Source organism: Pongo pygmaeus, chromosome 18 (assembly GCF_028885625.2).
Source record: "Pongo pygmaeus isolate AG05252 chromosome 18, NHGRI_mPonPyg2-v2.0_pri, whole genome shotgun sequence".
In the NCBI taxonomy this organism is placed as follows: domain Eukaryota; kingdom Metazoa; phylum Chordata; class Mammalia; order Primates; family Hominidae; genus Pongo; species Pongo pygmaeus.
The window spans coordinates 78,307,928-78,335,859 of NC_072391.2; the positions used below are offsets into that span (position 1 = coordinate 78,307,928).

Genomic DNA, 27,932 nt, shown 5'->3' on the forward strand with positions numbered 1-27,932 from the left:
TCGCTCCCCCGTGCAGTCCCTTGTGTCCAAGACACAACCTGATGCTTGCGCTCTAGTGGGCCGGGCTTGGAGGCGGCGGGAACTGCAATTGGTGGCTTTGAAGGCGCGGCGGGCGGGAACAGCTGCTGAGGAGTCAGACTGCAGGAGATGTGGGCCGGTAAGAGAGCCCCGGGCGGCATTGGATCGGGACCCGGAGGGTGTGGGGCCTTGAGGAAGCCAGATCCCAGGCCTCGGGGGCGGCTTTTTTCACAATTGTCGCACGTTCTGAGGCGCAGGATTGGCGCTAGGTCTCGGGCTCGGGGCGGGGAACTACGGTTCGGGCTGAGGTGAGGGGGCGGTGACGCTGTGCCGGCCGTGGCGTCACCTCGCCTGCGGTGAGGCGGGTCGAGCCTTACGTAGGCGCGCGACTGCGTCAGAGGCGGGCCGTGTGGTCATGTGACCAGGGGCTCGGCTTTCCGATCTTGGGGTTGCTTCCTGGCCCAGAGTTGGGGTTTTGCTTTTCTGTCACCTCGGCTTCCGTCGTTTTTCGTCCGTGTATCCTCTTGCGTTGCTCCTCGCATTGCCTGTTGGAGCTCAGCAGAGGTGTGTGACTACGGGAACGTTACTTAAAATGGATCTTTTCGATCATGCGTTCCACAGATCTTGAGCATCTACTGTATGCTAGGCACTAAAGCGCTAGGAAGTACAAAGAAAGTTTAAAAATGGGGCCGGGCGCGGTAGTTTACGCCTGTAATCCCAGCACTTTGGGAGGCCGAGGCGGCCGGATCACCTTAGGTCAGGAGTTCGAGACCAGCCTGGCCAACATGGGGAAACCCCGTGTCTACTAAAAATACAAAAATTAGCCGGATGTGGTATCAGGTGCCTGTAATCCCAGCTATTTGGGAGGCTGAAGCAGGAGAAGCGCGTGAACCCGGAAGGCAGAGGTTGCAGTGAGCCGAGATCGCGCCACTGCACTCCAGCCTCGGCGACAAAGCGAGATTCTGTCTCAAAAACAACAAAAAAAGGAAAGTTTAAAAATGGTCACGGGGTAAACGTTTACTAAAGGGATTTCCGTCTTAATTGGTGAGATTGAGGGCGCCCTACCAAATTTCTTTAGATTGGCGTTCTGCAAAGTTTACCCAGAATTAATCATCTGACGTACTCTTTAAAAAAAGATGCTAAATCTCAAGCCCTCCGTGCGCCCTTCTCACAGTTTAATTTGATAGGGCCCAGGAATCTTCATTTTAACAGCCTAGCCTCGCCTGTGGGTTTTTTGTTTTGGTTTGGTTTTTGGTTTTTCTTTTTTGAGACGGAGTCTTGCTTTGTCGCCCATGCTGGAGGGCAGTGGCGCGTTCTCGGCTCACTGCAACCTCCTCCTCCCGGATTCAATCGGTTCTCCTGCCTCAGCCTCCCGAGTAGCTGGGACTACAGGTGTGCGTCACGACACGCGGCTAATTTTTGTATTTCTAGTAAAGACGGAGTTTCACCATGTTGGCCTGGGTGGTCTCAAACGCCTGACCTCAAGTGATGCACCACGCCCGGCGCGCTCCCGGCCCCTCGCCCATGTTCTTAATGGGAGAGATGTTGATTTGGTGTTTCACTGACTGTTGAACCCCAGTCCGCCCAGGTTGTCTCCTCAGGCATTCATTCCACAAGTATTTATCAAGTACGCATTAGACTGTTCTTGGCCTGATTGGACATACTGACTATAGTGAGGCAGTTCTGATCTAGGAGTATAGCTGTGAATAAAAACATCATCCTGCCCTGGAGCTCAATTTCAGAAACAAAATTTAAAAGATAATTTCAGATAGTTCTGTAAAGACAATCAGCAGTGGATGGCCTGGTGCAGTGGCTCACGCCTGTAATCCCAGCACTTTTGGGAGGCCGAGGCGGGAGGATCACTTGAGATTGGGAGTTCAAGACCAGCCTGACCAACATGGTGAAACCCCATCTTTACTAAAAATAGAAAAATTAGTTGGGTGTCATGGTGCACACCTGTAATCCCAGATACTCGGGAGGCTGAGGCAGGAGAATCATTAGAATCTGGGAGGCAGAGGCTGCAGGAGGCTGCAGTGAGCAGAAATCGCACCACTGCACTCCAGTGTGGATGACGGAGCAAGACTCTGTCTAAAAAAAAGGAAAAAAAACAATTAGCAGTGGAGAGTGGGGAAGTAACTTTTGGTTGGGTGGTGAGGATAAGCCTGAGGAGAAACCATCTAAGCTAACACCAGAATTACAAGAAGTCACTGGAGAGAACATGTGCAGGAAGAACCTTCTAGGGAGTCGTAACTACAGGCACAATGTTCCTTCCCCAGAGAGATTATTTAAGAAACTAGCATAGTTGGAGCTCAGAAAGCCAAGGAGGGAAGCGGGGGCCACGCAACACGGGGTCTTGTAGACCACAGTGAAGGCTTTAGATGGCCCAGTAACTACACAAAGAAACAAATCCGACTCCTGTTTCATGATCCTGATTCTGTTCCTACGACCTTAATTCAGTCATTTTTCTATTTCTAAATGACTCCTAATCCTTCCTCTTTATCTTTGTCTTACTATCGTTTTCAGTATATTGTTAAAATACAGTCAACTATTTATTTTCAGAAGTGGACAAGGATAATTTTTCAGTGTTCAACAAATAAGTCACAGCCAGGACTCTTGTAGGAAGATACTTCTTTGTCCCTGGGATTCCCAAAGTTGTGAAGGAAACAGATAAGACTGACAGGCTTGTGTCTTAAACACAGATGCCAAGGTCTGTGTGTGGCTTCCTAGAAGATATACTGTTAAGGGACATTAAAGTATGCAGATGGTACCCTGCATTGTTTAAAAATCATGTTTGCAGACCATGCGCAGTGGCTCACACCTGTAATCCCAGCACTTTGGGAGGCCGAGGTGGGCAGATCTCTTGAGGTCAGGAGTTCGAGACCAGCCTGGGCAACATGGTGAAACCCTGTCTCTACTAAAGATACAAAAATTAGCCAGGCATGGTGGTGCACGCCTGCAGTCCCAGCTACCTGGGAGGCTGAGGCAGGAGAATCATTTGAACCAGGCAGGGGAGGTTGCAGTGAGCCGAGGTTGCACCACTGCACTCCAGCCCGGGCGACAGAGTGAGACTCTATCTCGAATGAAAAAAATAAATATCATGTTTGCTTGCTTTTTTGTTCTGTGTTTGAAGAGAGAGAGAGAGATGCTCACCGGTGTCCCCAAATAAAGTAGCAGACGTGAGATCAGCTGTCACCATTGGCTGACAACTTCTGCCAAAGGAAAATAATAAAAGGGCTCAGGATCTTCCTTCCTTATTCCTGCAGCCGCTAGGTCATTCTTCTGGAGATTATATCCCTTGCCTATTGATGAGGGAGGCACACGAGATTTGGGGCTCAGGACGTTATAGACAGTTAAGGAATCTCACCTTCAGGCATGGGCAGGAGAAGTGAGGGAGGAAAGAGCTCTTTGTTCACAGGCAGTGCATTAAAGGAATAAGAGAGAGCAATCCACTGCACCGCTAGCTCTTAGCATGTCCTGTGGACTCACAGATCCAGCTGTTTATTCAGTATCTCCATTTGGACTCTCATCTTTATCTTAATATTAACAGATTCAGAACAGAATTACAGAATTCTTGAGCTTTCTTCTGCCCCTCTCACAGTCTTGGGCATCTCAGCTAATAGTAACTTTGTCTTTTAGTTACCTGGTAAAAACCTTGCTTTCATCTTTGGTTCTTTTCTTGATCTAACACCCCACATGTAATCCATTTGGAAACCTCATGAGTTCCCTCTTAAAAGTGTATCCAGAACCTGACCTCTTCCCCTGCCTCACTAACCTCCAACCTCTGTCCTTGCCTCCTTACACTGTGTTCTCAGTACAGTAGCCAGATTGATCCTGGTAGAAAAGCTAAACAAGAGCATGTCCTGCCTGTGCTCAGTAACTTGTAGAGTGAAAAAAGCAGTGATCCCCGAGGTGGCTTTCAAGGCCCTCCATGATGACTGACCTCACCTCCTTCTCTATGCCTCCTTCCTGTCTCTGCTGTCCCCTCACTGGAGGCCACCCTTCCCTGTTCCTCGAAGGCCCCAAGCAGGCTCTTGCCTCAGGACTTTTGCACATGCTGTTCCTTCTGCCTGGAAAGCTCTTCCACCACATGACTCCTTCTCCTGCAAGGATTGCCCCCAAGTTATATTCTCTATGAGGCCTACTCTCTCCAGCACTCCCACGCTCAACTCAGCCTGCCAAAATTATTCCATTTTCTCCGGCGCTCCTCACTTTTAACATAGTTTGTGATTTCCTTGTTGTTTCTCTCTCCCCACTAGAATGGATGTGCCATAGTGGAACAGATGTTTGTCTTTTTGGCCAAAGACATATCTATCCCCAGTGCCTAGGAAAGGGCCTGGCATGCACAGATCCTCAGTAAGGGGTTACATGAATCAGTAAATGAATGAATGATTTATATATCATCGCCATCAAAACATCAAAATACTCCAGCCAGAAAAGGAGAGAGAGCACTAATTTTTAAACTCTAAAACATTTAAATATACATTAAGGAGAAAATAATTAAATGCTCATGCTAAAACACTGCAGAATAGCTGAAAAAGTGTAAACATTTAGGTGTTTGACCTACAAATCAAAATCCCAGCTAAATATGATGCTGATGGCCAGGCGCAATGGCTCACACATGTAATCTCAGCACTTTGGCATGTTGAGGCGGGTGGATTGCTTGAGCCTAAGAGTTCAAGACCAACGTGGGCAATCTAGTGAGACCCTGTCTCTATTTTTCATATGTGTGTGTGTGTATGTGTAAATAAAGACAGACAAGTATTGTATTTGGTTAATATTTGTTGTGCTGTTTTTGTTTTGTAAAAGTGCCAAAGAGATGGATGAGACTGTTGCTGAGTTCATTAAGAGGACCATCTTGAAAATCCCCATGAATGAACTGACAACAATCCTGAAGGCCTGGGATTTTTTGTCTGAAAATCAACTGCAGACTGTAAATTTCCGGCAGAGAAAGGAATCTGTAGTTCAGCACTTGATCCATCTGTGTGAGGTAACAGTGTTAAAAATGATGAGTCTTGAATAGAGTGCTACCCCCTTGGGTTTTTCTTTCTTCTATTCCTTACTCCAAAAGAGATGCAAGGTAGCTGCTAAACTATTAGTGAAGTGATGAGGGCTATATACAACTGCAGTGGAAAAAAACCTAATTTTTAATTGACCTTTTCATCTTAAAAGAATGCTTAAAAGTCAATAAGATGGAAAAAGTAAATATCATAGGAGAAGAAAAAAACAGTACAAATTAAAATAAGGAGCAGTATTTTTTGCAGTATTTTTTTAAACCTATCAAATTATCAAGGATGAAAAGACAACACCACCCAAACATATTGGCAAAGTTGTAAGGAAAGAGACTCTGTCTTTCATGTGTATTTATCTACTTAATTGCTTATTGTTTTAAAATGTTTTCAGACTATCAGAAAAGTTGCAAATATAGTTCAAATAATTTTCTTATTCCAATATACCCATCTCTCCTTCAGTTTTATTTATTTATTTCTTTATTTTTCAGACAGAGTCTTGCTCTCTCATCCAGGCCGGAGTGCACTGGCACAATCTCAGCTTACTGTAACCTCTGCCTCCCAGAGGTTACAGCCTCCCAGAGGCTGAGGCGATTCTAGTGCCTCAGCCTCCTGAGTAGCTGGGACTACAGGCACGCACCACCACAGTGGCTAATTTTTGTATTTTCAGTACAGACGAGGTTTTGCCATGTTGGCCAGGTTGGTGTCGAACTCCTGACCTCACGTGATCCACTCACCTTGGCCTCCCAAAGTGCTGAGATTACAGGTGTAAGCCACCATGCCTGGCCTCCTTCGCTTTTAAATAAATATACTTTTTGACCTAGCAATTCTACTTACAGAAATTTATGATGAGAGAATAATAAAAAAAGGAGGTATGTATAAATACTATAATTGATAAATATTTAGTTATATAAGTCAAGATGCATTGTAGCATTGTTTTAAAAACAAAATACATTCACATAAAGACATGTGTACTGATGTTCACAGCAACATTATTCATAAAAGCCACAAACTGGAAACAACCCAAATGTCCATCAGCAGGTAAACAGATGAACAGACTGTGATGTTTCCATACAGTGGATATACTCAGCAATAAAAAGGAATGAAGTATTCATAGATGCTAACATATGGATGGATATCAAAATAATTGTGCCGAGTAAAATCCAGACCAAAAAAATGAGTACACACTTATGTTAACATTCATATAAACCTCTAGAAAATGCAAACAAATCTGTAATGACAGAAAGCAGATCAGCGTTTGCATTAGGACTAAGGCTTGGGAGGTAGAGACATGGGAACCAAGAAGAGTGGAAGGAAGTGGGCGGTGATAAGAAAGGGACACAAGACTGGACTCAGTGGCTCCTGCCTGGAATCCCAGCACTTTGGAAGGCCAAGGCAAGCAGATCATTTGAGGTTAGGAGACCAGCCTGGCCAACATGGTGAAACCCCTTCTCTACTAAAAATACAAAAATTAGCTGGGCATGGTGGCGCACACCTGTAATCCCAACTCCTTGGGAGGCTGAGGCAGGAGAATCACTTGAACCTGGGAGACAAAGGTTGCAGTGAGCTAAGATTGTGCCTTTGCACTTCTGCCTGGGCAATAGAGCAAGACTCTGTCTTAAAAAAGAAAGAGACACGAGAAAATCTGGGAGGCAGTGCTGGTGGATATTGTCACTGTTTTGATTGTGGTAATGGTTTTGTGTGTATATTCATAAGTCAAAATGTATCAAATTGTATACTTTAAAAATATACAGTTTAGGCCGGGCGCGGTGGCTCACGCCTGTAATCCCAGCACTTTAGGAGGCCGAGGCGGGCGGATCATGAGGTCAGGAGATCAAGACCATCCTGGCTAACACAGTGAAACCTCGTGTCTACTAAAAATACAAAAAATTAGCCGGGTGTGGTGGTGGGCGCCTGTTGTCCCAGCTACTCGGGAGGCTGAGGCAGGAGAATGGCGTGAACTGGGAGGCAGAGCTTGCAGAGAGCCGAGATCGCGCCACTGCACTGCAGCCTGGGCGACAGAGCGAGACTCTGTCTCAAAAAAATATATATATATACAGTTTAATGAATGATAATTATACTTCAATAAAGTTAATTTTTAAAAAATCAAAAAGTTAAAAGTGATAAATGAGGAATAAATTGTGACAGAAGGTTGTGAATGCCTGGACTAAGACATGAATCAGAAAGAATGTCCATTGGTTAAGAGGAGAACAGATTGGAGACAGGTTGTCAGTAAAGTACTGAGAATGTGCTAATAGTCTGTTCTAACCAATCCTAAAATGTGTTTTAAATGGGATAGAGCCAAACCTATCACCACAGTTACTAAATAATTTGTTTTCTCTTTTAGGAAAAGCGTGCAAGTCTCAGTGATGCTGCCCTGTTAGACATCATTTGTAAGTTTTAGTGATTTGTATTTATACCTAACCAATCAGTTTCATTAGAGGCAATTTTGTTTCTTTGTGAGACAGGGTTTCCCTCTGTCACCCAGGCTGGAGTGCAGTAACGCCATCTCAGCTCACCGTGACCTCTGCCTCCTGGATTCAAGTGATTCTCCAACCTCAGCCTCCCAAGTAGCTGGGACTATAGGAGTGCATCACCACATATGGCTAATTTTTTGTATTTTTTGCTACAAGGTTTTGCCATGTTGCCCAGGCTGGTCTCCAGCTCCTGGGCTCAAATGTTCCTCCTTCCTCAGCCTCCCGAAGTGCTGGGATTATAGATGTGAACCGCTGTACTTGTCCCAGAAGCAATTTTGTATATAACACCTCAGAGTCTAGAGTTGAGGAGACCTTGTTTCAAATCCCAGTATGTCACTCAGCAGTATGTTCTTTGACAAGTTGCATCACCTTTCTGAGCCTCAGACTTCAAGCAGAGATAATAATACAGTATCTACTTCACGGTATTCTTGTTAGGATTAAATGAGGCAGTGCCTGAGAAGCTGTTATCGTGGTAACTGGCACATCAGAAGCACAAAGTAAATGTTAGGCTTTGTATTACTCACGTTGCCAACTTACAACAGCTCAACTTAATTTTTCAACTAGTATGAAAGCAGCAGACATTCAACAGAAACCATACTTTGAGTTCCCATATGACCATTCTTTTCTCACTTTCAGCACGGTATTTAGTAAGTTACATGAGGTATGCAACAGTTTATGATAGAAGACTCTGTTGGATGATTTTGCTCAACTGTAGGCTAATGTAAGTGCTCTGAGCACACATAAGGTAGGCTAGGCTAAGCTAAGATATATGAAGGTTACGTGAATTATTTTCACCTCAAGGTGGATTTATCAGGCATAGCCACATCATACGTCAAGAAGCATCTGTATTATTATTATAGGATTTGAAAATATCTTTCTGAAAATTCATTCCTATTAGTGTAGCTTCTCACCTCTCCTCCCTTCCATTTCACTGATTTTTGTCTAGCTTTCCTGTCTGTACTTTTTCAAGATGCCTGTTTTTTTTAATCAGAAGGCAGCATAATATAGGGGCTGAGAACACAGGCCCTGGGGCCAGACTTCTTGGGTTCATTTCATGGCTCCATTACTGCCTCCCTGTGAGCCCTGGAGGAAGCTGGTTAACATCTCTGAGGCATACCAACATCTCTGGTATTATCATTTGACCAATCTGTACAATAGTGATAATATCACATAAAGTTATGGTGAGGATTAAATAAGAGTACATGTTAAATACTTAGAGCCTGGTATTAACTAACTGCAATCATTAGGTATTAGCTGTTTTCTGTAAGTGTAACAAAAATTATCTTTATTAATACTTTGCTCCAACTCATGGCATGCTCCAATTCAGCTATTGCTGAATTTACAGCATCTGCCTCTGATTTAGTTTGTCTCATTTTCAGTGGTTGGATTCTCTCAAGCATAAAAGGTGGATCCACACCATTCCCATTTCTCATACATTGATTCAAAAATTCATTAAGCACCTGGCTGGATGCAGTGGCTCACACCTGTAATCCCAGCACTTTGGGAGACCAAGGCAGGTGGATCACCTGAGGTCAGGAGTTGGAGACCAGCCTGGCCACTATGGTGAAACCCCATCTCTACTAAAAATACAAAAAATTAGCCGGGCATGGTGGCAGGTACCTGTAATCTGCTACTCAGGAGGCTGAGGCAGGAGAATCACTTAAACCCAGGAGACAGAGGTTGCAGTGAGCCAAGATCGCACCACTGCACTCCAGCCTGGCAACACCGCGAGACTCTGTCCAAAAAAAAAAAAGAAAGAAAGAAAAAGAAAAGAAAACCTGGTCTGAAGTCCAGAGACACAGATAAAGGTCTCAGTGCAGAGAGAGTTTTAAGCCAGAAGGACGAAGGGATATGGTTGAACTTGCTAACTTCCTAGGTCCATTTCTACTCCAAGATAGGAGTAGTTTGTAACTCCTGAAAGATGTTTTCTGTCATATACTTATTCATTCATTCATTCGTCAAACATATACTGAAGCCTGCTGTGGTGGTGTGGGACACTTGGGAGGCTGAGGCAGGAGGATCGCTTGAGCCCGCAAGTTCAAGTCTAGCCCAGTTAACGTAGTGAGACCCTGTCTCTAAGAAAAACAAAACAAATATTGAGTGCTTGCTTTATGCCACGCAGTTAAGTTTAGACCTGGGACTACAACAGTGAACAGGTCCCTCATTTCCATCAGAGTCTAACTGGAAAGACAGGCAGTGTACAAATGAACATCTAAATAAATAATGTGGCTGGGCACGGTGGCTCATGCCTGTAATCCCAGCACTTTGGGAGGCCAAGGTGGGTGGATCACCTGAGGTCAGGAGTTCGAGACCAGCCTGGCCAACATGGTGAAACCCAGGAGGCAGAGGTTGCAGTGAGCTGAGATTGCACTATTGCACTCCAGCCTGGGCAACAAGAGTGAAACTTTGTCTCAAAAAATAATAATAATAAATACATACATACATACATACATACATAATGTGACGTCAGGTAGTGATGAGTCCTCCCATGGGAACTGGGAACTAACGCAGGGCGTTTGGGGTAGGGTGATCAGGGTGGGGACTACTCTGAGTAGAGAGCAGAATGAGGTGGGGAGTGGGGTGTGTAAGGAGCTAGGAGAGGGCAGAGGAGCAGCTGGCTCAAATGTGGGTCCTGTGGGGCACAGCATTCCCTGTCATGCCAGATTAATGTGGCATTCTGTGGGGCAGGCTTATGTGGAAATGGAATAAATGGGCTAACATAGAATAAATACCAAAACTCAACTGTATTATCTAAGTCAGTTGAATTGAGTAATTATGATTTGCTTTATTTATATGAATTAAATTTAATCCATATAAAGTTTATATTTTGAATACAAATCTGTATAACCCAATTTGTGAATTACTGTTATTTTCCCCAGTTTTAAAGTATAGAAATATCTATAAGCATATTACTTCAAAGTTCTATGATATGCTAGTAGTAAACCTTTCTTCCCTCTCTCAGATATGCAATTTCATCAGCACCAGAAAGTCTGGGATGTTTTTCAGATGAATAAAGGACCAGGTAATATTTTCTGTTTACAATTGAATATTTATATTTGATTGTTTGACTTGGACTCAGGAGGCAGAGGTTACAGTGAGCTGAGATAGCACCACTGCACTCCAGCCTGGGTGACAGAGCGAGACTCTAGATCCAAAAAAAAAAGGAATAGCAGTATGTTCCTCATTTCTTTCAAAATGAGGTGATTATTTATTACTCACTTATGGAAAATGAGAAACATATTTCTTGGTGCCATGTCAGAAGTACTAGCAGCATTTGTGTGATTTGATCATTATTACTCTGGAATTATACAAAATGCTTAGTTTCATGGTACTTTACAAATGTATTTACTGAAGACATTGTAGCTCTCTTGATTTTTCTTTATTTTTTTTCACTTTGGCAGGTGAAGATGTTGACCTTTTTGATATGAAACAATTTAAAAATTCGTTTAAGAAAATTCTTCAGAGAGCATTAAAAAATGTAAGAATAAAATTCATCTTTTACATAAAATTCAATGTCATCACGTCTGTGCACTTAAAATTTGCTACTATCATAGTTTTTTTTTTTTAATTTGTAAGAAATTCAGTTAGTAATCGTTCATACTGTTCTACTCCATATCAAAAACACACTGTAAATATTATGAAAACTTCCCTTTCCTCTCTCCTGTCTATTCAGGGCCTGAGGCTTCTTTTTCCAGAGAAGCCCAGTCCAGCAGAGCTCTCTGCAGTGATGGAAATGCTCTGTATTGACATTGTTCAGTTCAGCCACATGTAGCTGCTGAGCACTTGTGGCTAGTGTGACTGAGCAGCTGAATTTTTAATCTTTTTTTTTTTTTTTTTTCTTGAGACAGAGTCTTACTCTTTTGCCCAGGCTGGAGTGCAGTGGCAAGATTGCAGCTCACTGCAACTGCCTCCTGGGTTCAAGCAGTTCTTCTGCTTCAGCCTCCCGAGTAGCTGGGACTACAGGCGCACACCACCATGCCCAGCTAATTTTTGTATTTTTAATAGTGATGGGGTTTCTCCATGTTGGCCAGGCTGGTCTTGAACTCCTAACCTCAGGTGATCTGCCTGCCTTGGCCTCCCAAAGTGCTGGGATTACAGGCATGAGCCACCACACCCAGCCTGAATTTTTAATCTTATTAAACTTTGATGATTTTTTACACTAAATAGCCACATGTAGCTAGTAGTTCCAGTAATGGTCAGTGCAAACCTGAAGCACCCTTGATTTTACAGATGTTTTTGCTTTTGTAATGTGAAACAAAGAAGCTATTCAGAATAAGACAATCTTCCATTCAAGCCAGTAGAGGCCCACTGAGCACGTGATTGGGGCCAAGCTCTATGATGCTCACTCAGGAAAGTCAGATAGGTGTGTGCCGCCATACCCTGGACTGGGGAGACTTTCTTGTCTCCTGCACCAAGGGTATTTGGAAAAGCTGCTAAAGAATGGGCAGAATTTGCTAGTGCCACTGTAACAACCCACTTTTCCTAGAACAAGATCTCAGAGGGAGGAAACAGAGACGTGGGCAAGCCGATTGCATCTCACTCAAGTCCCTCCTTTTTAGGCTCAGAGCTTTAAAGGGAAGCTGAATCAGAGAGGAGTTGATAATCCAGGAGCAGGCTATTAAATTCCAGACCAACTGGCAACCATATTTAAAAGTTTGGAAAGGCCTGTATTTTATCCATGAGATGGATTCAAGGTAGTACCTCTGGTCTCGCCATGTAACATTCCTTTAGAGGAGTTTTTAGCTTCTGAGCTAAATGCATAACAGCATTAGGAATAGTATATTTTCAAGCCCATTATGACATAGAAATCTTCTTTTTCTTCTTCTTTTTTGTTTTTTTGTTTTTGTTTTGTTTTTTTTTCTTTTTTTTGAGACATGGTCTCACTCTTTTGCCCAGGCTGGAATGTACTGACATGATCTCGGCTCACTATAATCTAGACCTCCCAGGCTCAAGCTATCCTCCCACCTCAGCCTCTTGAGTAGCTGGGACTATAGGCACATGCCACCGTGCCTGGCTTTTTTTTTTGGCGGGGGTAGATACTGAGTTTCACTATGTTGTCCAGGTTGGTCTCAAACTCCTGGGCTCAAGCGATCCTCCTACCTCAGCCTCCCAAAGTGCTAGGATTACAGGCATAAGCCACAACACCCAGCCTAATTAGATAGAAATCTTACTGTTAAACTTCATAGCGTGTGCTAGGTCTGGGTTAGATGCTAAGAAGGCTTCATTATAAAACAAGTAACTCATTTGTAAGGCTGCCTTACCTCATAAACTCTTACACATGGAGGAACAGTTTTCAGGACAAGCCCAAGAAATTATTGAAAAAACAATCACCTCTACAAAAAAAAAAAACTTTTTTAAAAAAATTAGCCAGGCATGATGGCACGTGCCTGTGGTCTCAGCTACTAGGGAGGCAGAGATGGGATTCCTTGAGCCCAGGAAGTTGAGGCTGCCATGAGCAAGCTATGATCATGCCACAGCACTCCAGCCTGAGCAACTGAACAAGACCTAGTCTCAAAAAAAAAAAAAGAAAAGGATTTTTTTTTTTTTTAATCACAAAATGTTTTCCCAAAGATTCCCAAAATACTCATGAAAAGCAGAAAAGACTGCCAGGTCTCAACCTGCATACAAGAGTATAGGGACATCATTGTTCACCCCAAAACAGCACCTGGAGTTGGTGCCACAATGAAATTTTAATTAGGAAATTAAGCCTTTTTTTTTTCTTTCTTTAATAAGGTGACAGTCAGCTTCAGAGAAACTGAGGAGAATGCAGTCTGGATTCGAATTGCCTGGGGAACGCAGTACACAAAGCCAAACCAGTACAAACCTACCTACGTGGTGTACTACTCCCAGACTCCATACGCCTTCATGTCCTCCTCCATGCTGAGGCGTAATACACCGCTTCTGGGTCAGGTATGGAACAAATTATTACAAGCTATAATATTTTATTATCCTATCTCAAAGGTCTATATAGATTTTAACTGCTCAATAAGTATTTGATAGAGAATACTAGGCCAGGTGCAGTGGCATGTACCTGTGGTCCCAGCTACTTGGGAGGCTGAAGTGGGAGGATTGCTCATGCCCACGAATCCGAGGCTGCCGTGAGCTGCCGATCACAAGACAAAGCAACACCCCACCTCTAAAAAAACGAAAAAGAGATTCTTGTTCTCCTAAAATAAGAAACAGAGAGTGTTGTTATCTGCAGATGGGAACATGGCATAAGATATTAGATTGGAGCTATATTTTATTGTTTTTTGATCTAGAAATAATGCATACTTAATATAAAAAAATGCAACCGATGCAGAAGTCTCTAAAGATATAAAGTCTTCAAAGCTTCATACCCCTTTTCCCTATTCCATTCGTTCAAAGTAACTACTGTCAAAGTTTGCTATTTCCTTTGACAAGATGGTTATTAGAAAAGCCAGGGTAGGCCGGGCGCGGTGCTCACGTCTGTAATCCCAATACTTTGGGAGGCAGAGGCGGGTGGATCACCTGAAGGCAGGAGTTTGAGACCAGCCTGGCCAACATGGTGAAACCCCGTCTCTACTAAAAATACAAAAAAATTAGCCAGGTGGTGGGCACCTGTAATCCCAGTTACTTGGGAGGCTGAGGCAGGAGAATTGCTTGAACCCGGGAGGCAGAGGTTGCAGTGAGCCCAGATCGCACCATTGCACTCCAGCCTGGGCAACGAGAAAGAAACTCCGTCTTAAAAAAAAAAAAAAAAGAAAAAATTAACATAACATTTCCACGTGGTTACAAATGAATATACCTCATTACTTTTTCATAATTGTATAATTTGCTTATTAATGAACATTATTTTCATTTGTAACCATTTCTCCCACGTTCCATACACAAGAAGACTGCTTTCACATAAGATGTAGCCTCTGTTCCGAGCCTGCTTCTCTTTATGGTTCTGCCTTTAATATCACAGTCTTCCTAGCATCTTTCCCCAAAGTTAGTTCTCCCTAAAGTGGCCTGACACTTGCTGCTACCACTATTAGCATTCACAACCACAGTGGCACCTTCAATTGGTTCCAGAGCTGCCACATCAGCTGGTTGTAGGTGAGCAGCTCCACCATCCTGGCTGCATCATGTCCTGTCACTCCACAGCAGAGCTGGGTGGAGGTGTGGTGTGGAGTACCAAGAACTCCATTGTTGTGACCAGGCGAGCCGTAGGGTCCCTGTGACTACTTGCTTGTCATTTAAGTTTTTTGGTGGTTTATTGAAATGGCAAAGACTGCTACTCACTTCTATTTCCTTAAAACACTTCTTTACATTTGGGGTCTCCTCCTCCATGATACATAGTGGTCTTTCATCCACTTATAGCCAAGTGAGTACACCTTGCCACAGGTAGTTTAAACATTACCCCAAAGGCTAATGTTCTTTTTTTTTTGTTTGAGACGGAGTCTCACTCTGTCACCCAGGCTGGGGTGCAGTGGGGCGATCTTGGCTCACTGCACCCTCCACCCCCCAGGTTCAAGCGATTCTCCTGCCTCAGCCTCCCAAGTAGCTGGGACTATAGGCACTCACCACTATACCTGGCTAATTTATTTTTCTATTTTTAGTGGAGGCAGGGTTTCACCATGTTGCCCAGGCTGGTCTCAAACTCCCAACCTCAAGTGATCCACCTGCCTTGGCCTGCCAAAGTGCTGCGATTACAGGCGTGAGCCACCACGCGGACTAATGTTCATTTCTATTGTGTATCTTAAGGCAAACTTGTCTCTGTTCTCTAGATCCGGGTAAACATCTTATCCTATCATAGTAATTCTGTTTCAGTCTTCTTTTCCCCTAATGACAGGACACTCTTATGAGCTGTATTCAATACACACTTTTTTCTTCAGTATTTGCCATAAAGCATACATATCTGCATTTTTGTATGGCAATATCATTATAGTATTAGATGACTGATATTCAAAAACAGTAACATTTTGAGTATTTATTGTTTATTCGTAAGTCTGAACTTGATTTATTACTAACTCCTAACTTTAAACAGGATCGCTTTTCTAAAAAAGATACAAAAGACTGCATTTATCAGAATCTTAATGCCATTAACCACTTTGTTTTTGAAGCTCAGTAACAGGCTATCACATTTTTTTCTAGACTTCTTTTTACATTTACGGGGAAACTATTCACTAATTGCAGCTCTTACATCTTACTTTGACAAGTATTATAAACACAGAGACAGTAATCCTAATAATAGTCTTGCAAATTTTCATTTCAAGGCGCTGACAGTTGCTAGCAAACACCATCAGATTGTGAAAATGGACCTGAGAAGTCGGTATCTGGACTCTCTTAAGGCTATTGTTTTTAAACAGTATAATCAGGTGAGCCAATCAGTGACTCTCTTTAAAGGTAAATCTTTATTTTCTCTTTGACACAGGAGTTAGAAGCTACTGGGAAAATCTACCTCCGACAAGAGGAGATCACTTTAGATTTTACCGAAATGAAGAAAGCTTGCAATTAGTGAACATGAAAGGAAAATAAAAATTCCTCACAGTCATCTTTTTATAATTGTATTGTGTTTTATACCACTCATTAGTCACTGGAGTCTGTGTGGTAGATCTCAGCTTCCAAATCAGCTAATCACACTAGAATTTGTTTTCTCTTTAGAGTAACTTCACATTGTCTTTTGAAGCTAAATATATTATTCTTTGAAACAACAGAAAACTAGAATTAACTTTTTGTCCCATCAGTCAAGCAGGTTATACAGGCACTGGAATTAAAGGGAAAAGCAGTGGTTTTTTAAATCCCAAAGTTCATTTGTTAAAATTATTTGAATGTAATGTTCCCCTCTAATGACAAATACAGATCTGTCCTTACAGATGCAGGGGTGTTTTTTCAAACTATGCATGGCAAATGTGTGCATATGTGTTGACACTCCTGTGGGTGGATTGTTAATGCTCTGTGTATATCTTTGAGCCACTAGAGATGTTATACTTCTGTTTTTTCATCTGTTCTAAGCAGAAAGAAGTGATGGCTCTCTGCAAACAGTCCCTCTTTAAGGAAAAACTAACATTAAGAAGTTATATCATGAGGCCAGGCGCAGTGGTTCACGCCTATAATCCCAGTACTTTAGGAGGCCAAGCTGGGAGGAATGCTTGAGCCCAGGGTTTTGAGACGAGCCTGGGCAACATAGGGAGACCCCATCTCTACAAAATAAAAAATAAATAATATATTTGTTTTAAAGTTAGATCATGATTTTCTTCTCTAGCCATCCCCTCCTACCTACTACCCTCTCACCAAATTGATATAAACTGTTTTGCTATAATATGACAGTAGTGACCGGGCATGGTGGCTCATGCCTGTAACCCTCGCTCTTTGGGAGGCCAAGAAGGGCAAATCCCTTGAGCCCAGGAGTTCAATACCAGCTTGGGCAATATGGCGAAACCCCGTCTCTACAAAAAATACAATAAATAGCCAGGCATTCCAGGCGCGGTGGCTCACGCCTGTAATCCCAGCACTTTGGGAGGCCGAGGTGGGCGGATCACGAAGTCAGGAGACTGAGACCATCCTTGCTAACTCGGCGAAACCCCGTCTCTACTAAAAATATAAAAAAATTAGCCAGGCATGATGGCGGGCACCTATAGTCCCAGCTACTTGGGAGGATGAGGCAGGAGAATGGCGTGAACCCAGGAGGCGGAGCTTGCAGTGAGCGGAGATAGTGCCACTGCACTCCAGCATGGGTGACAGAGTGAAACTCTGTCTCAAAAAAAAAATAGCCAGGCGTGGTGCCACATGCCTATAGTCCCAGCTACCTGGGAGGCTGAGTTAGGAGGATCTCCAAAGCCCAGGGAGATTGAGGCTGCAGTGAGCCATGATCATGCCACTGACACTCCAGCCTGAGCAACAGACTGAGATATTGTCTCAAAAAAAAAAAAAAAAAAAAGAAAACACATTGTCAAGCACTGAACTATAAAAACAATGGATTCAGTGGGTGAAGGTAGGAGAAGGGGTTCAAGAGATTCAGACTAACAGTAGGAAAGTTATTTTTCCAATCTCAGTAAGTTTTTTAGGGTTAGGAAGATTCAGCACTGACGACGCTGAAATACCACAGTGCAAATGCTGCCTTAGATTCCCTAGGCTTTGCACTCACCAGATCCATTTCTATGATAAAGCACAGAGCTCCTCAAACAGAACACTCGAGTTGCAGGCTCAGCAGCCTCCTTGTCAGTGTCCTGCTCAACTCAGCCAACTCAGCCAGGATATGGCCTTGGATCTTTCTGTTGCAAAAAAAATAAACATTTGGCATACTTCTATATACTAAAAAAAAAATTAATATGTGTACTTCAAGATGTCAAAATTAGTAAAATATTCACTTTTTTTATTTCCTAGACCTTTGAAACTCACAACTCTACGACACCTCTACAGGAAAGAAGCCTTGGACTAGATATAAATAGTATGTGTGTGTTCATATGAAACTGAATTTTGGAAATGCATCATTCCCTCATAGATTTCTTTCACTTGGTAAAACGTGTATAGTAGGATCCTAATTCAAAAATTTTATTGTTTTCAGAAAAATTGAAAAGTAAATATCTGTTGAAGGAGTAAAGCTAATCTACCATAGGTCTCCTTTAGAATTTACTAGAATAACAATAAACAACAAAACAATAATTACAAAAACAAAAATTAGCTAATAGTTGTTGAGCATTTCTTGTGTGCCAGGCACCACACTAAGATGTTTATATGTATTCTTTCCTTAATCTTCACAGTAGTCCTGTGAATAAGCGCTATTCATCAGGAAACTGGGTTTCAGGGAGGTATGGTAACTCTAGGCAAAGTCACACGGCTAAGGAGTGGCAAAACCAGGAGTGAAATCCAGGTATGTCTGGATCTGGAGCCCATGCTCTTAATGCGCTGGATAAACTTCTAAAACAATGAGAATCATGACTGTATTGCTACTCACAGATGTCTGAAGTCTCTCACTAGAAAACCCAAGAGAACAGAGTACAGAACTACTAAAATAAATTTACAAAAGTGGTGGGGTAAAATAAAAATTCATAAAAAAATGAAAACTTGCCTATCTCTTAGTAGAGATTTGGCAATGAAACGAAACAGTGCCACTGTTATAAACTAAACACTTTTATGATTTTCCAGTGTCATAGGAACTGCTGTTGATCTCATCTTAGGTAAAGAAATCAGGATATAAAATGGCGTGTATCTTACGATTCCAGTTTTAAAAATACATAGGTGAGGCTAGGAACAATGTTATGCATCCATGGTCCTGGCTACTTGGGAGGTTGAGGAGGGAAGATCACGAGCCCAAGAGATCCAGTCCAGACTGGGCAACATAGTGAGACCCTGTCTCTTTTTGTTTTTGTTTTTTTTAGACAGAGTCTCACTCTGTTGCCTAGGCTGGAATGCAGTAGCATAATCTCAGCTCACTGCAACCTCTGCTTCCCAGGTTCAAGCGATTCTCTTGCCTCGGCCTCCCAACAATCTGGGACTACAGGCGCCTGCCACCACACCTGGCTAATTTTTGTATTTTTAGTAGAGATGGGATTTCACTATGTTGGCCAGGCTGGTCTGGAACTTCTGACCTCAAGTGATCCTCCCGCCTCGGCCTCCCAAAGTGCTGGGATTACAGGCGTGAGCCACCATGCCCGGCCGAGACCCCATCTCTTAAAAAAAAAAAACATATAGGCTGGGCGCCATGGGGATATATATATATGCATCTTTATTTTTGTTCACTATAGAAAGAGCTAGGCAAAAATATACTAAAATGCTAACAGTGCTTATCTCTGGGTGGTAGAATTATAATTTTTATTTTCTCTTTTATCAACCTGTACTTCACTACACTAAGAAACTTCCCTACACTAAGAAATTATTATAGCCAAAAGAAGCAGTAAATGTTATTTTAAAATTATACAAACAATTTGAAGGGTTAGGAATGAAAGGAGGATAATTTAAGGATGAAATATATTCCTAATGGCTGTTTTATTTGAAATCTTCCACCTATAGTGGATTCAAGGATCATTCATGAAAACATAGTAGAAAAAGAGAGAGTCCAACGAATAACTCAAGAAACATTTGGAGATTATCCTCAACCACAACTAGAATTTGCACAATATAAGGTAAGACGTCATAATAAATATTAACTACAAGATATCAACATTGTTTAAAAAAAACAAAAACCTTAAGTGGAAAACAAATCTAAGAAACTGTTCCTTTTTCATTTGTCACTTAAATTTCATGTAATAAATTTATGAATTAAATAGACCTCTTTATCGTATTTATAAGTTCCTCTGTTAGCAAAGGAGATCTTTAGAAATTATGAATCTGGGCCGGGCACGGTGGCTCACACTTGTAATCCCAGCACTTTGGGAGGCCAAGGCAGGCGGATCACCTGAGGTCAAGAGTTCGAGACAGCCTGGCCAACATGGTAAAACCCCGTCTCTACTAAAAATACAAAAAGTTATCTGGACGGGTGGCACGTGCCTGTAATCCCAGTTACTCAGGAGGCTGAGGCAGGAGAATCGCTTGAACCCAGGAGGCGGAGGTTGCAGTGAGCCGAGATCGCGCCACTGCACTTCAGCCTGGGCGACAGAGCCAGACTCCATCTCAAAAAAAAAAAAAAGAAAGAAAGAAATTATGAATTTGCCTTTTTGTTTCACCTTACATATTAATGCAGTTATGCATAACTGGCAGTAATCTGTATATTTGAGGGGGAAGAAATGTAGATTATGCTATTCTAGCCCATCTATAACCTAGGACAGTATTTGGCACATAATAGGCGCTCATAAATACTTCCTGAATAAAAGAATGAATAGGTAAGTCATTACATCGCCCAGCCAGCATCACGTGGAGAAAAGCCAGTAACCTAGGCAGTACCACAAAAGTGGCTTGTTCAGAAGTGTGCCTTCCAGACATGTGCTGCTGCCCACCGGGAAGGCCAGGGCAGGGGGCTACAGGTGTTGAATGCAAACCCACTGCCACCACTAGGAGAACTTGAGGCTTATATTGTGATCACTCTAATTTCAGTCCATGCTCATACTCAAAACACCTTACTGCACCCAAGCCCTCCAATAAATTATTTTCTCTTTAGCCTTTCTGTAGCTACAGGCCACACTTTAAATCTGCCATTGATCTGCTCACTTAGGCCCAAAGCCTGTTTGATATGATTTAGTTTTAGTGGGAGAAATGGATTGACACCTTTCAAGTTGGGTCCCTTCATGGCAGGCTTTAAACTAGTTCCTTTAAACAGTTGATAATCTAGGATAGTGGTTCTCAAAGCGTAGTCCCTGGATTAGTAGTATCAGCATCACTTGGGAAGGGAGAAGAAATGCTGATTCTTGACCCCACCCTAGTCCTACTGGACTGGGGGAGGTGGGACCCCGCATTCTGTTTTCACGAGCCCTCCAGCTGATTCTGCACACACAGGCATGAGAGCCACTGGTCTAGGATGCAGAAAATGTGCTTTCTAAACTTCCCTTTATACACATCTCAGAATGGCACTATTCTGTATGTCAAGGTTACACATTTAATCATAGCTTCTACTGATTTTTTCTACCTTTTCTATTTCAAAAAATGTCAAATCTGGCCAGGTGCGGTGGCTCACACCTGTAATTCCAGCACTTTGGGAGGGCGAGGCGGGCAGATCACCTGAGGCCAGGAGTTCAAGACCAGTCTGGCCAATATGGTGAAACCCCATCTCTACTAAAAATACAAAAATTAGCCAGGCATGGTGGCACACGCCTGTAGTCCCAGCTACTCAAGAGGCAGAGGCAGGAGAATAGCTTGAACCTGGGAGGCGGAGGTTACAGTGAGCCGAGATGCACCACTGCACTCCAGCCTGGACAACAGAGCAAGACTGTCTCAAAAAAAAAGGGTCAAATCTTCAGAAAACTTGCAAGAATACTCCAATGAATATCCATTTCTCTTCGCTTCAGTTCACCAGTTGTTAACAGTTTGGTGCCTTTACTTGAACCATTTGAGTTAGTTGCAGACATTACTCATCCACCACATAGTTTACTGTATTGCCTCTGAATTTTAATGATCACTTTAAGTTAAAAAAAAAATTGAAACTTAGAATTTCATGAATATTTGATGATATCAGATGGTATGGTAATGGTATTGGGGTTCCCTTTTTTCTTTTTGAGATGGAATCTCGCCCTGTCACCCAATCTGGAGTGCAGTGGTGCGATCTTGGCTCACTGCAACCTCTGCCTCCCAGGTTCAAGCAATTCTCCTGCCTCGGCCTCCCAAGTAGCTGGGATTACAGGCACCTGCCACCACACCCGGCTAATTTTTTTTTTTTTGGATTTTTAGTAGAGACGGGGTTTCATCGTGTTGGCCAGACTGGTCTCGAACTGCTGGCCTCAGGTGATCCACCTGCCTCGGCCTCCCAAGGTGCTGGGATTACAGACGTGAACCACTGCACCCAGCCACAAGTTGATAATTATTTTACCTGGGTGATGTGCACTTGGGGCTCATACCGTGCTCCTTACTTTTGTATGTGTTTGAAATCTTCCATAATTAGAAGTTAAAAAGATATCTCAGCTGGGCACAGTGGCTCACACCTATAATCCCAGCACTTTGGGAGGCTGAGGCAGGCGGATCCCTTGAACCCAGGAGATCGAGACCAGCCTGGGCAACATAGCGAAACCCTGTCTCTACAAAAATTCAGAACTACAAGGTGTGGTGGCACGTGGCTGTGGTCCCAGCTAGTGGCGCTGAGGCGGGAGAATGGCTTGAGCCAGGGAGGTCCAGGCTGCAGTGAGCCATGTTCGTACCACTCCAACTTGGGCAACAAAGTGAGACTCTGTCCCAAAAAAGAAAGAAAGAAAGAAATCTCAGTGTGACTCAAAAAAAATGTGGTATTTTTACATTGAAGTTACAGATTGCAAAAGATAGCACTAATTTTCCATTAAGAATGCAAACTGTAAAGGGCACCTGAGGGTGGAACTGACAGCATCTCCCAGGTGGCAGGCACTGTGCATGCTGGCATTTTGCCTTGGATGTTGTTTGATATACCAGTTGCCCTCTATGTTTTGTTTTGTTTTTTTCTGAGATGGAGTTTCACTCTGTTGCCCAGGCTGGAGTGCAGTGGCACCATCTTGGCTCACTGCAGCCTCCACCTCCTGGGTTCAAGCAATTCTCATGCCTTGGCCTCCTGGGTAGCTGGAATTACAGGTGCCCACCACCATGCCCAGCTAATTATTGTATTTTCAGTTAAGACAGGGTTTCACCATGTTGGCCAGGCTGGTCTCAAACTCCTAACCTCAAGTGATCCACTTGCCTTGGCTTCGCAAAGTGCTGAGATTACAGGCATGAGCCACTGTACCCGACCTGCCCTCTATGTTTGCAGTTAGCAGATTAAATGGTCCCCACCCCTGTTAATTCCTGTATTTCTTAATGGCAAGAATTAATGAAATGTATCATTCTGATTTCATTATATTTTACCATTCGTATTTATACAGTACATTTAATAGTCATTTATAAATGTTTGTTGACAGCTTGAAACGAAATTCAAAAGTGGTTTAAATGGGAGCATCTTGGCTGAGAGGGAAGAACCCCTCCGATGCCTAATAAAGTTCTCTAGCCCACATCTTCTGGAAGCATTGAAATCCTTAGCACCAGCTGGTGAGTGGTCAGCTTACACTATAAGCTAGAAAAATTAACAACATGCCTCCATTCCATCCTTATAATCTGCTAATTACTTCTGAGCTCTCCCATCACCCCAGTCTGCTAGCCCATCCTGCTCTCTCTTGCATCTTCTGCTTCTGTACTTAATGGGGAGGAGGGGCATCTATGATCCACCCTCTAATCTCAGCCATTTTTAAACTGACTCAAATCCATCCTCCTGTGATGACTTTTAATTTTCTTTTTCCTTTTTTTTTTTTAATTTAGGTATTGCAGATGCTCCACTTTCTCCACTGCTCACTTGCATACCCAACAAGAGAATGAATTATTTTAAAATTAGAGATAAATAAGACGTGCGTGGTTTCATAAGCACAGCTCCTCCTTCTTGATACTGCACATGCACTTCAGCTCATGGCTAGCTGTATAGCTTCCGTCTGTAAACTTGTATTTTCAAGAATCCTTGGTATTGAATTTTTAGAAATGCTCACATCATTGTTGGGACTGATTCATTCGTCCACGATATGCCTCCTCTCTCCGATATCCTGCTAACTATAGCCATTGTGGCATTTGAGATGACAGGACTACATATATATGGCCCCACACTTGACCTTGAGTGCCTGAATGCTGTGAAATCAAGCATATGGCACAGCGCTCAAGACTTTTGGGTTTGTGTCCTTTTTTCTATGGCTGTCTCTTCTCGATTCTGGAGAGGTCTGGTTCCAGTGGCTGGTTTCCAGGGATTGATTCTTAAGCTCTGGATCACAGAAAGAAGCAACAAGGAACTATACTCAACTCAAAACTTTTTAGGAGAATCATGAAATTGGTCCATTCGAAGGATGGAGTTGAGTCTATTGTGTTATTGTTGCAAGAGGTTGCATATTTGGTGAGTCAGTTACATAAAATAATGTTCTTATTGTAAATATACTTCTCATAATCTATTTTATCATATGTATAACATTCAAACTGACAAATATTATACTGACTTATGAATAAAGGTGTCAAAAAACTGGCACATCAGTTAATTTTGATGAAAGTACTTCAGTGATCATCACTAAATACCCTATCTTTTTAAAAATTTTTTCCTTTCTAATTTTTTATTTCTTTATTTATTGAGACAGGGTCTCACTCTGTCACCCAAGCTGGAGTGCAGTGGCATGATCATGGCTCACTGCAGCCTCGACCTCCCAGGCTCAAGTGATCCTTCCACCTCAGCCTCCTGAATAGCTGGGATTACAGACGCGCTCCATCATGCCCAGCTAATTTTTTTTGTTTGTTTTTTGTTTTTTGAGACAAAGTCTCCTTCTATCGCCCAGGCTGGAGTGCAATGGCACAATCTTGGCTCCCTGTAACCTCTGCCTCCTGGGTTCAAGCGATTCTCCTGCCTCAGCCTCCGAGTAGCTGGGACTAAGGCCTGCACCACCATGCCCAGCTAATTTTTGTATTTTTAGTAGAGACAGGGTTTCTCCATGTTGCCCAGGCTGGTCTCAAATTCCTGGGCTCAAGCAATCTGCCCATTTTAGCCTCCCAAAATGCTGGAATTATAGGAGTGTATTAGTCTGTTCTCATGCTGCTAATAAAGATACCTAAGACTGGGTAATTTACAAAGGAAAGAGGCTTACTGACTCACATTTCCACATGGCCAGGGAGGCCTCACAATCATGGTGGAAGGCAAATGAGAAGCAAAGTCATGTCTTACATGGCGGCAGGCAAGAGAGCTTGTGCAGGGAAACTCCCATTTATAAAACCACCAGAGCTCATGAAACTTATTCACTACCATGAGAATAGTAGGGGGGAAATCGTTCCCTTGACTCAAGTATGTCCACCTGGTCCTGCCCTTGACACATGGGGGTTATTACAATTCAAGCTGAGACTTGTGTGGAGACACAGCCAAACCATATCATAAGCATGAGCCACCACGCCCGCCACCATGTCTTTTTTAAACATTTTAAAATCTATTCTTTATCTTGTTTCAGAGAGAATTTGGAGTTACAGAAACACATTAGACTGGGCATGGTGGCTCACACTTGTAATCCCAGCACTTCGGGAGGTTTCTCCTAGTGTATGCTCACACTTCTGATACCAGATATGTGGGGGGAGGGGGTTTCCCCCACACATTAAGCAAGTGTGAAACATGATATACAAAAATGACTTCACTCTGGGCCGGCCGGGTGTAGTGGCTCACGCCTGTAATCCTAGCATTTTGGGAAGCCGAGGTGGGCAGATCACCCGAGGTCAGGAGTTCGAGACCAGCCTAGCCAACATGGCAAAACCTTGTCTCTACTAAAAATGCAAAAATTAGTTGGGGGGTAGTGGCAGGCGCCTGTAATCCCAGCTATTCGGGAGGCTGAGGCAGGAGAACTGGTTGAACCGGGTAGGCAGAGGTTGCAGTGAGCTAAGATCATGCCACTGTACTCTAGCCTGGGTGACAGAGTGAAACTCTGCCTCAAAGAATAAAGGCCAAGCATGGTGGCTCACGCCTATAATCCCAGCATTTTCAGAGGCCGAGGCGGGTGGGTCACAAGGTCAGGAGTTCGAGACCAGCCTTACCAACATGTTGAAGGTTGAACCCCGACTCTACTAAAAATACAAAAATTAGCCGGGTGTGGTGGTGTGCACCTGTAATCCCAGCTACTCAGGAGGCTGAGGCAGGAGAATCGCTTGAACCCGGGAGGCAGAGGTTGCAGTGAGCCGAGACTGCACCACTGCACTCCAGCCTAGGTAACAGAGTGAGACTCCATCTTACAAAATAAATAAATCAAATAAAATAAATGACATCACTCTGGTTCAGAGCTCTAAAATGGAGGGAGGAAACCATTCTAAAAAGGACTCCCTACATGACCTGCAACTTGAAAAAAAATTAAAAGCTCCAAAAAAAAACAATACAGGAACTTACCTTGAACCTTTGAATTGGGCCAAATTGTGACGACCACTGCATCCTGGAAAATTTTATTTCACCAGCACTACAACTCCTCAACAGCACCAACCAATAACTATGGATTTTTGTACTAAGCCAGTCGCCTCTTTCAAAACAACTTGTCAACTTGTCTAATCACCCTCAGCTTTTTTTAAAAACCCCTCCTCTACCCTCTCTCTTCAGAACACAAGTGGCTTCTAGCTGAATCTGTCTCCCAAATTGCAATTCCTAAGACCTCAATAAAAACACCTTGTCTTGCTGCTTTGCAGTGTGGTCTTTTGCCCCTTGGATGACATTAAATGGTGTCAGAATTGAGTGGGACAAAGAAGCGACTCCCTTCTTTGTTCTGGTGCAGCCACGGATTCGAGCACAGTTCCTGCAGGAGGAACCCCATGTGTTCCACACCTCTCCCGTCGCCACGGATTCTGTTTATGAGTTGTCTCATTCCCTAACCCCCTACCTTGGTTGAGGTTCTTTATCCAACATCCTTGGTTGCCAGCTGTCCAGTAGCTGGGATTACAGGCACGCGCCACCATGCCCAGCTAATTTTTGTATTTTTAGTAGAGACGGGGTTTCACCATGTTGGTCAGACTGGTCTCGAACTCCTGACCTCAAGTGATCCTCCCGCCTCGGCCTCCCAAAGTGCTGGGATTACAGGTGGGAGCCTTGGTGCCCAGCCAAAATTCTATTTAACTTGATTTTTCTCTTCATGGCCAACTCACTGTTTCATTTGTGAAACTACTAGGGAAATTTCAGACTAGGGAATATTGAGGCACAGAAAATGATGGTACTTGGGCATGCTGGGTGCTTTTGAAAATGGAAAGGCCTGAGAAATAACCTTGAGAGTCAAGGTCCCTCTAACCTTGTCTTATTCTTGCCTCAACCAAGGGCAGAGAGGAACTCCCTCTGGAATTTCCTTGTCTGACAAAGAAAGCTCCTTACTAAAAGAAACACAGTTGCCTTCTATTCTGTCCTTCAAATCTCATTATCTATCAAAGAAATGAAGACTGAGGAACAGAGCCACACATGGATGGACCTTTTCATAAGGCCTGCCCCTCAGGCTCATTCAGATTCCAAAGAGAATCATTTACCAGTTAATTTCTGTCTCCCTGGTCCATTTACTCTCCCTTATAATAATGTACTGCTCCTCAGAAGAATTACACACGTTCCCCATCTCCTTACTCCCCTATGAAAAAGGGTATATAAGCGTCCACACCCCACTGGGGGTTGGGGAATAACCACTCTGTGATGACTCCCCTTCCCCCCAGGCACATTAATAAAGCTTGTATGCCTTTTCTCCTATTAATCCGTCTTTTATCAGTTGATTTTCAGTGTTTTTTTTAGCACTTTTTTGCAGGATCCAAAAGCTGCTCTGCTATTCTGGAAGCCACATTCAAGGGACCCAGGACCTGAGCAGCTGGCAGAAGGACTTGTACCTTCTGTTTGTCCCATTGTATCCAAGATGTTAAAATCATGATGTCACAACATTTAGACATTTAAATGGTTAATCAGATGTATGCCTCTCCTGATATACAGCTAACTGCTATAGACTAATGCAGGCCTCCTTGTTAAAATGGACCCCTTGTTACTCCAATTTGACCAATCTTGGAAGCTTGGATGCGCACTGACTTGACAACCACTTTTTGTGGGACATAACACTCTAGACACAGGTGTTTCTAGCTCTAAGGGAAACAGATAACTAATCTGTGGCCAACCAACCAATGATTTATCAGCTATGCTGCCTCGGATCTTGATCAAAAGAGGAAAATGTGAAAAGTGATACACAAAATGGCGTCACTTTGGTTCAGAGCTCTAAAATGGAGTTGGGAAGCCATTCTAAGAAGGACTGCCTACACAACCTGCAACTTGCAAAACACAAAAACGAAAAATATGAATTTGCCTTGAAGCTTTGAACTGGGCCAAAACTGCAATAACCACTAC

General features: G+C 43.1%; 2 protein-coding genes across 6 annotated transcripts in view; one reads left to right on the plus strand and one right to left on the minus strand.

Annotated features, from left to right (window-relative positions):
• The window catches only part of CMC2 (C-X9-C motif containing 2), a 60,727-nt gene that overhangs the window by 31,044 nt on the left and 1,751 nt on the right, over positions 1 to 27,932 (minus strand). The gene's annotated exons all lie outside the window — the stretch shown is intronic.
• Positions 64 to 27,873, plus strand: CENPN (centromere protein N). 4 transcript variants are annotated; one of them, XM_054452546.2, is made up of 11 exons: positions 64 to 157; positions 4,825 to 5,005; positions 7,372 to 7,417; positions 10,464 to 10,523; positions 10,903 to 10,979; positions 13,235 to 13,411; positions 15,721 to 15,822; positions 17,831 to 17,894; positions 19,457 to 19,569; positions 22,951 to 23,077; positions 27,336 to 27,873. In XM_054452546.2, the coding sequence occupies exons 2-11, from the start codon at positions 4,835 to 4,837 to the stop codon at positions 27,458 to 27,460; spliced, it is 1,062 nt and encodes a 353-aa protein (XP_054308521.1). In that variant the 5' UTR covers positions 64 to 157; positions 4,825 to 4,834; the 3' UTR covers positions 27,461 to 27,873. The 4 variants fall into 4 exon arrangements, with proteins under 4 accessions (XP_054308521.1, XP_054308523.1, XP_063510193.1 ...); XM_054452548.2 differs by lacking the exon at positions 27,336 to 27,873 and adding an exon at positions 23,345 to 26,185; XM_063654123.1 differs by lacking the exons at positions 10,464 to 10,523; positions 27,336 to 27,873 and adding an exon at positions 23,345 to 26,185.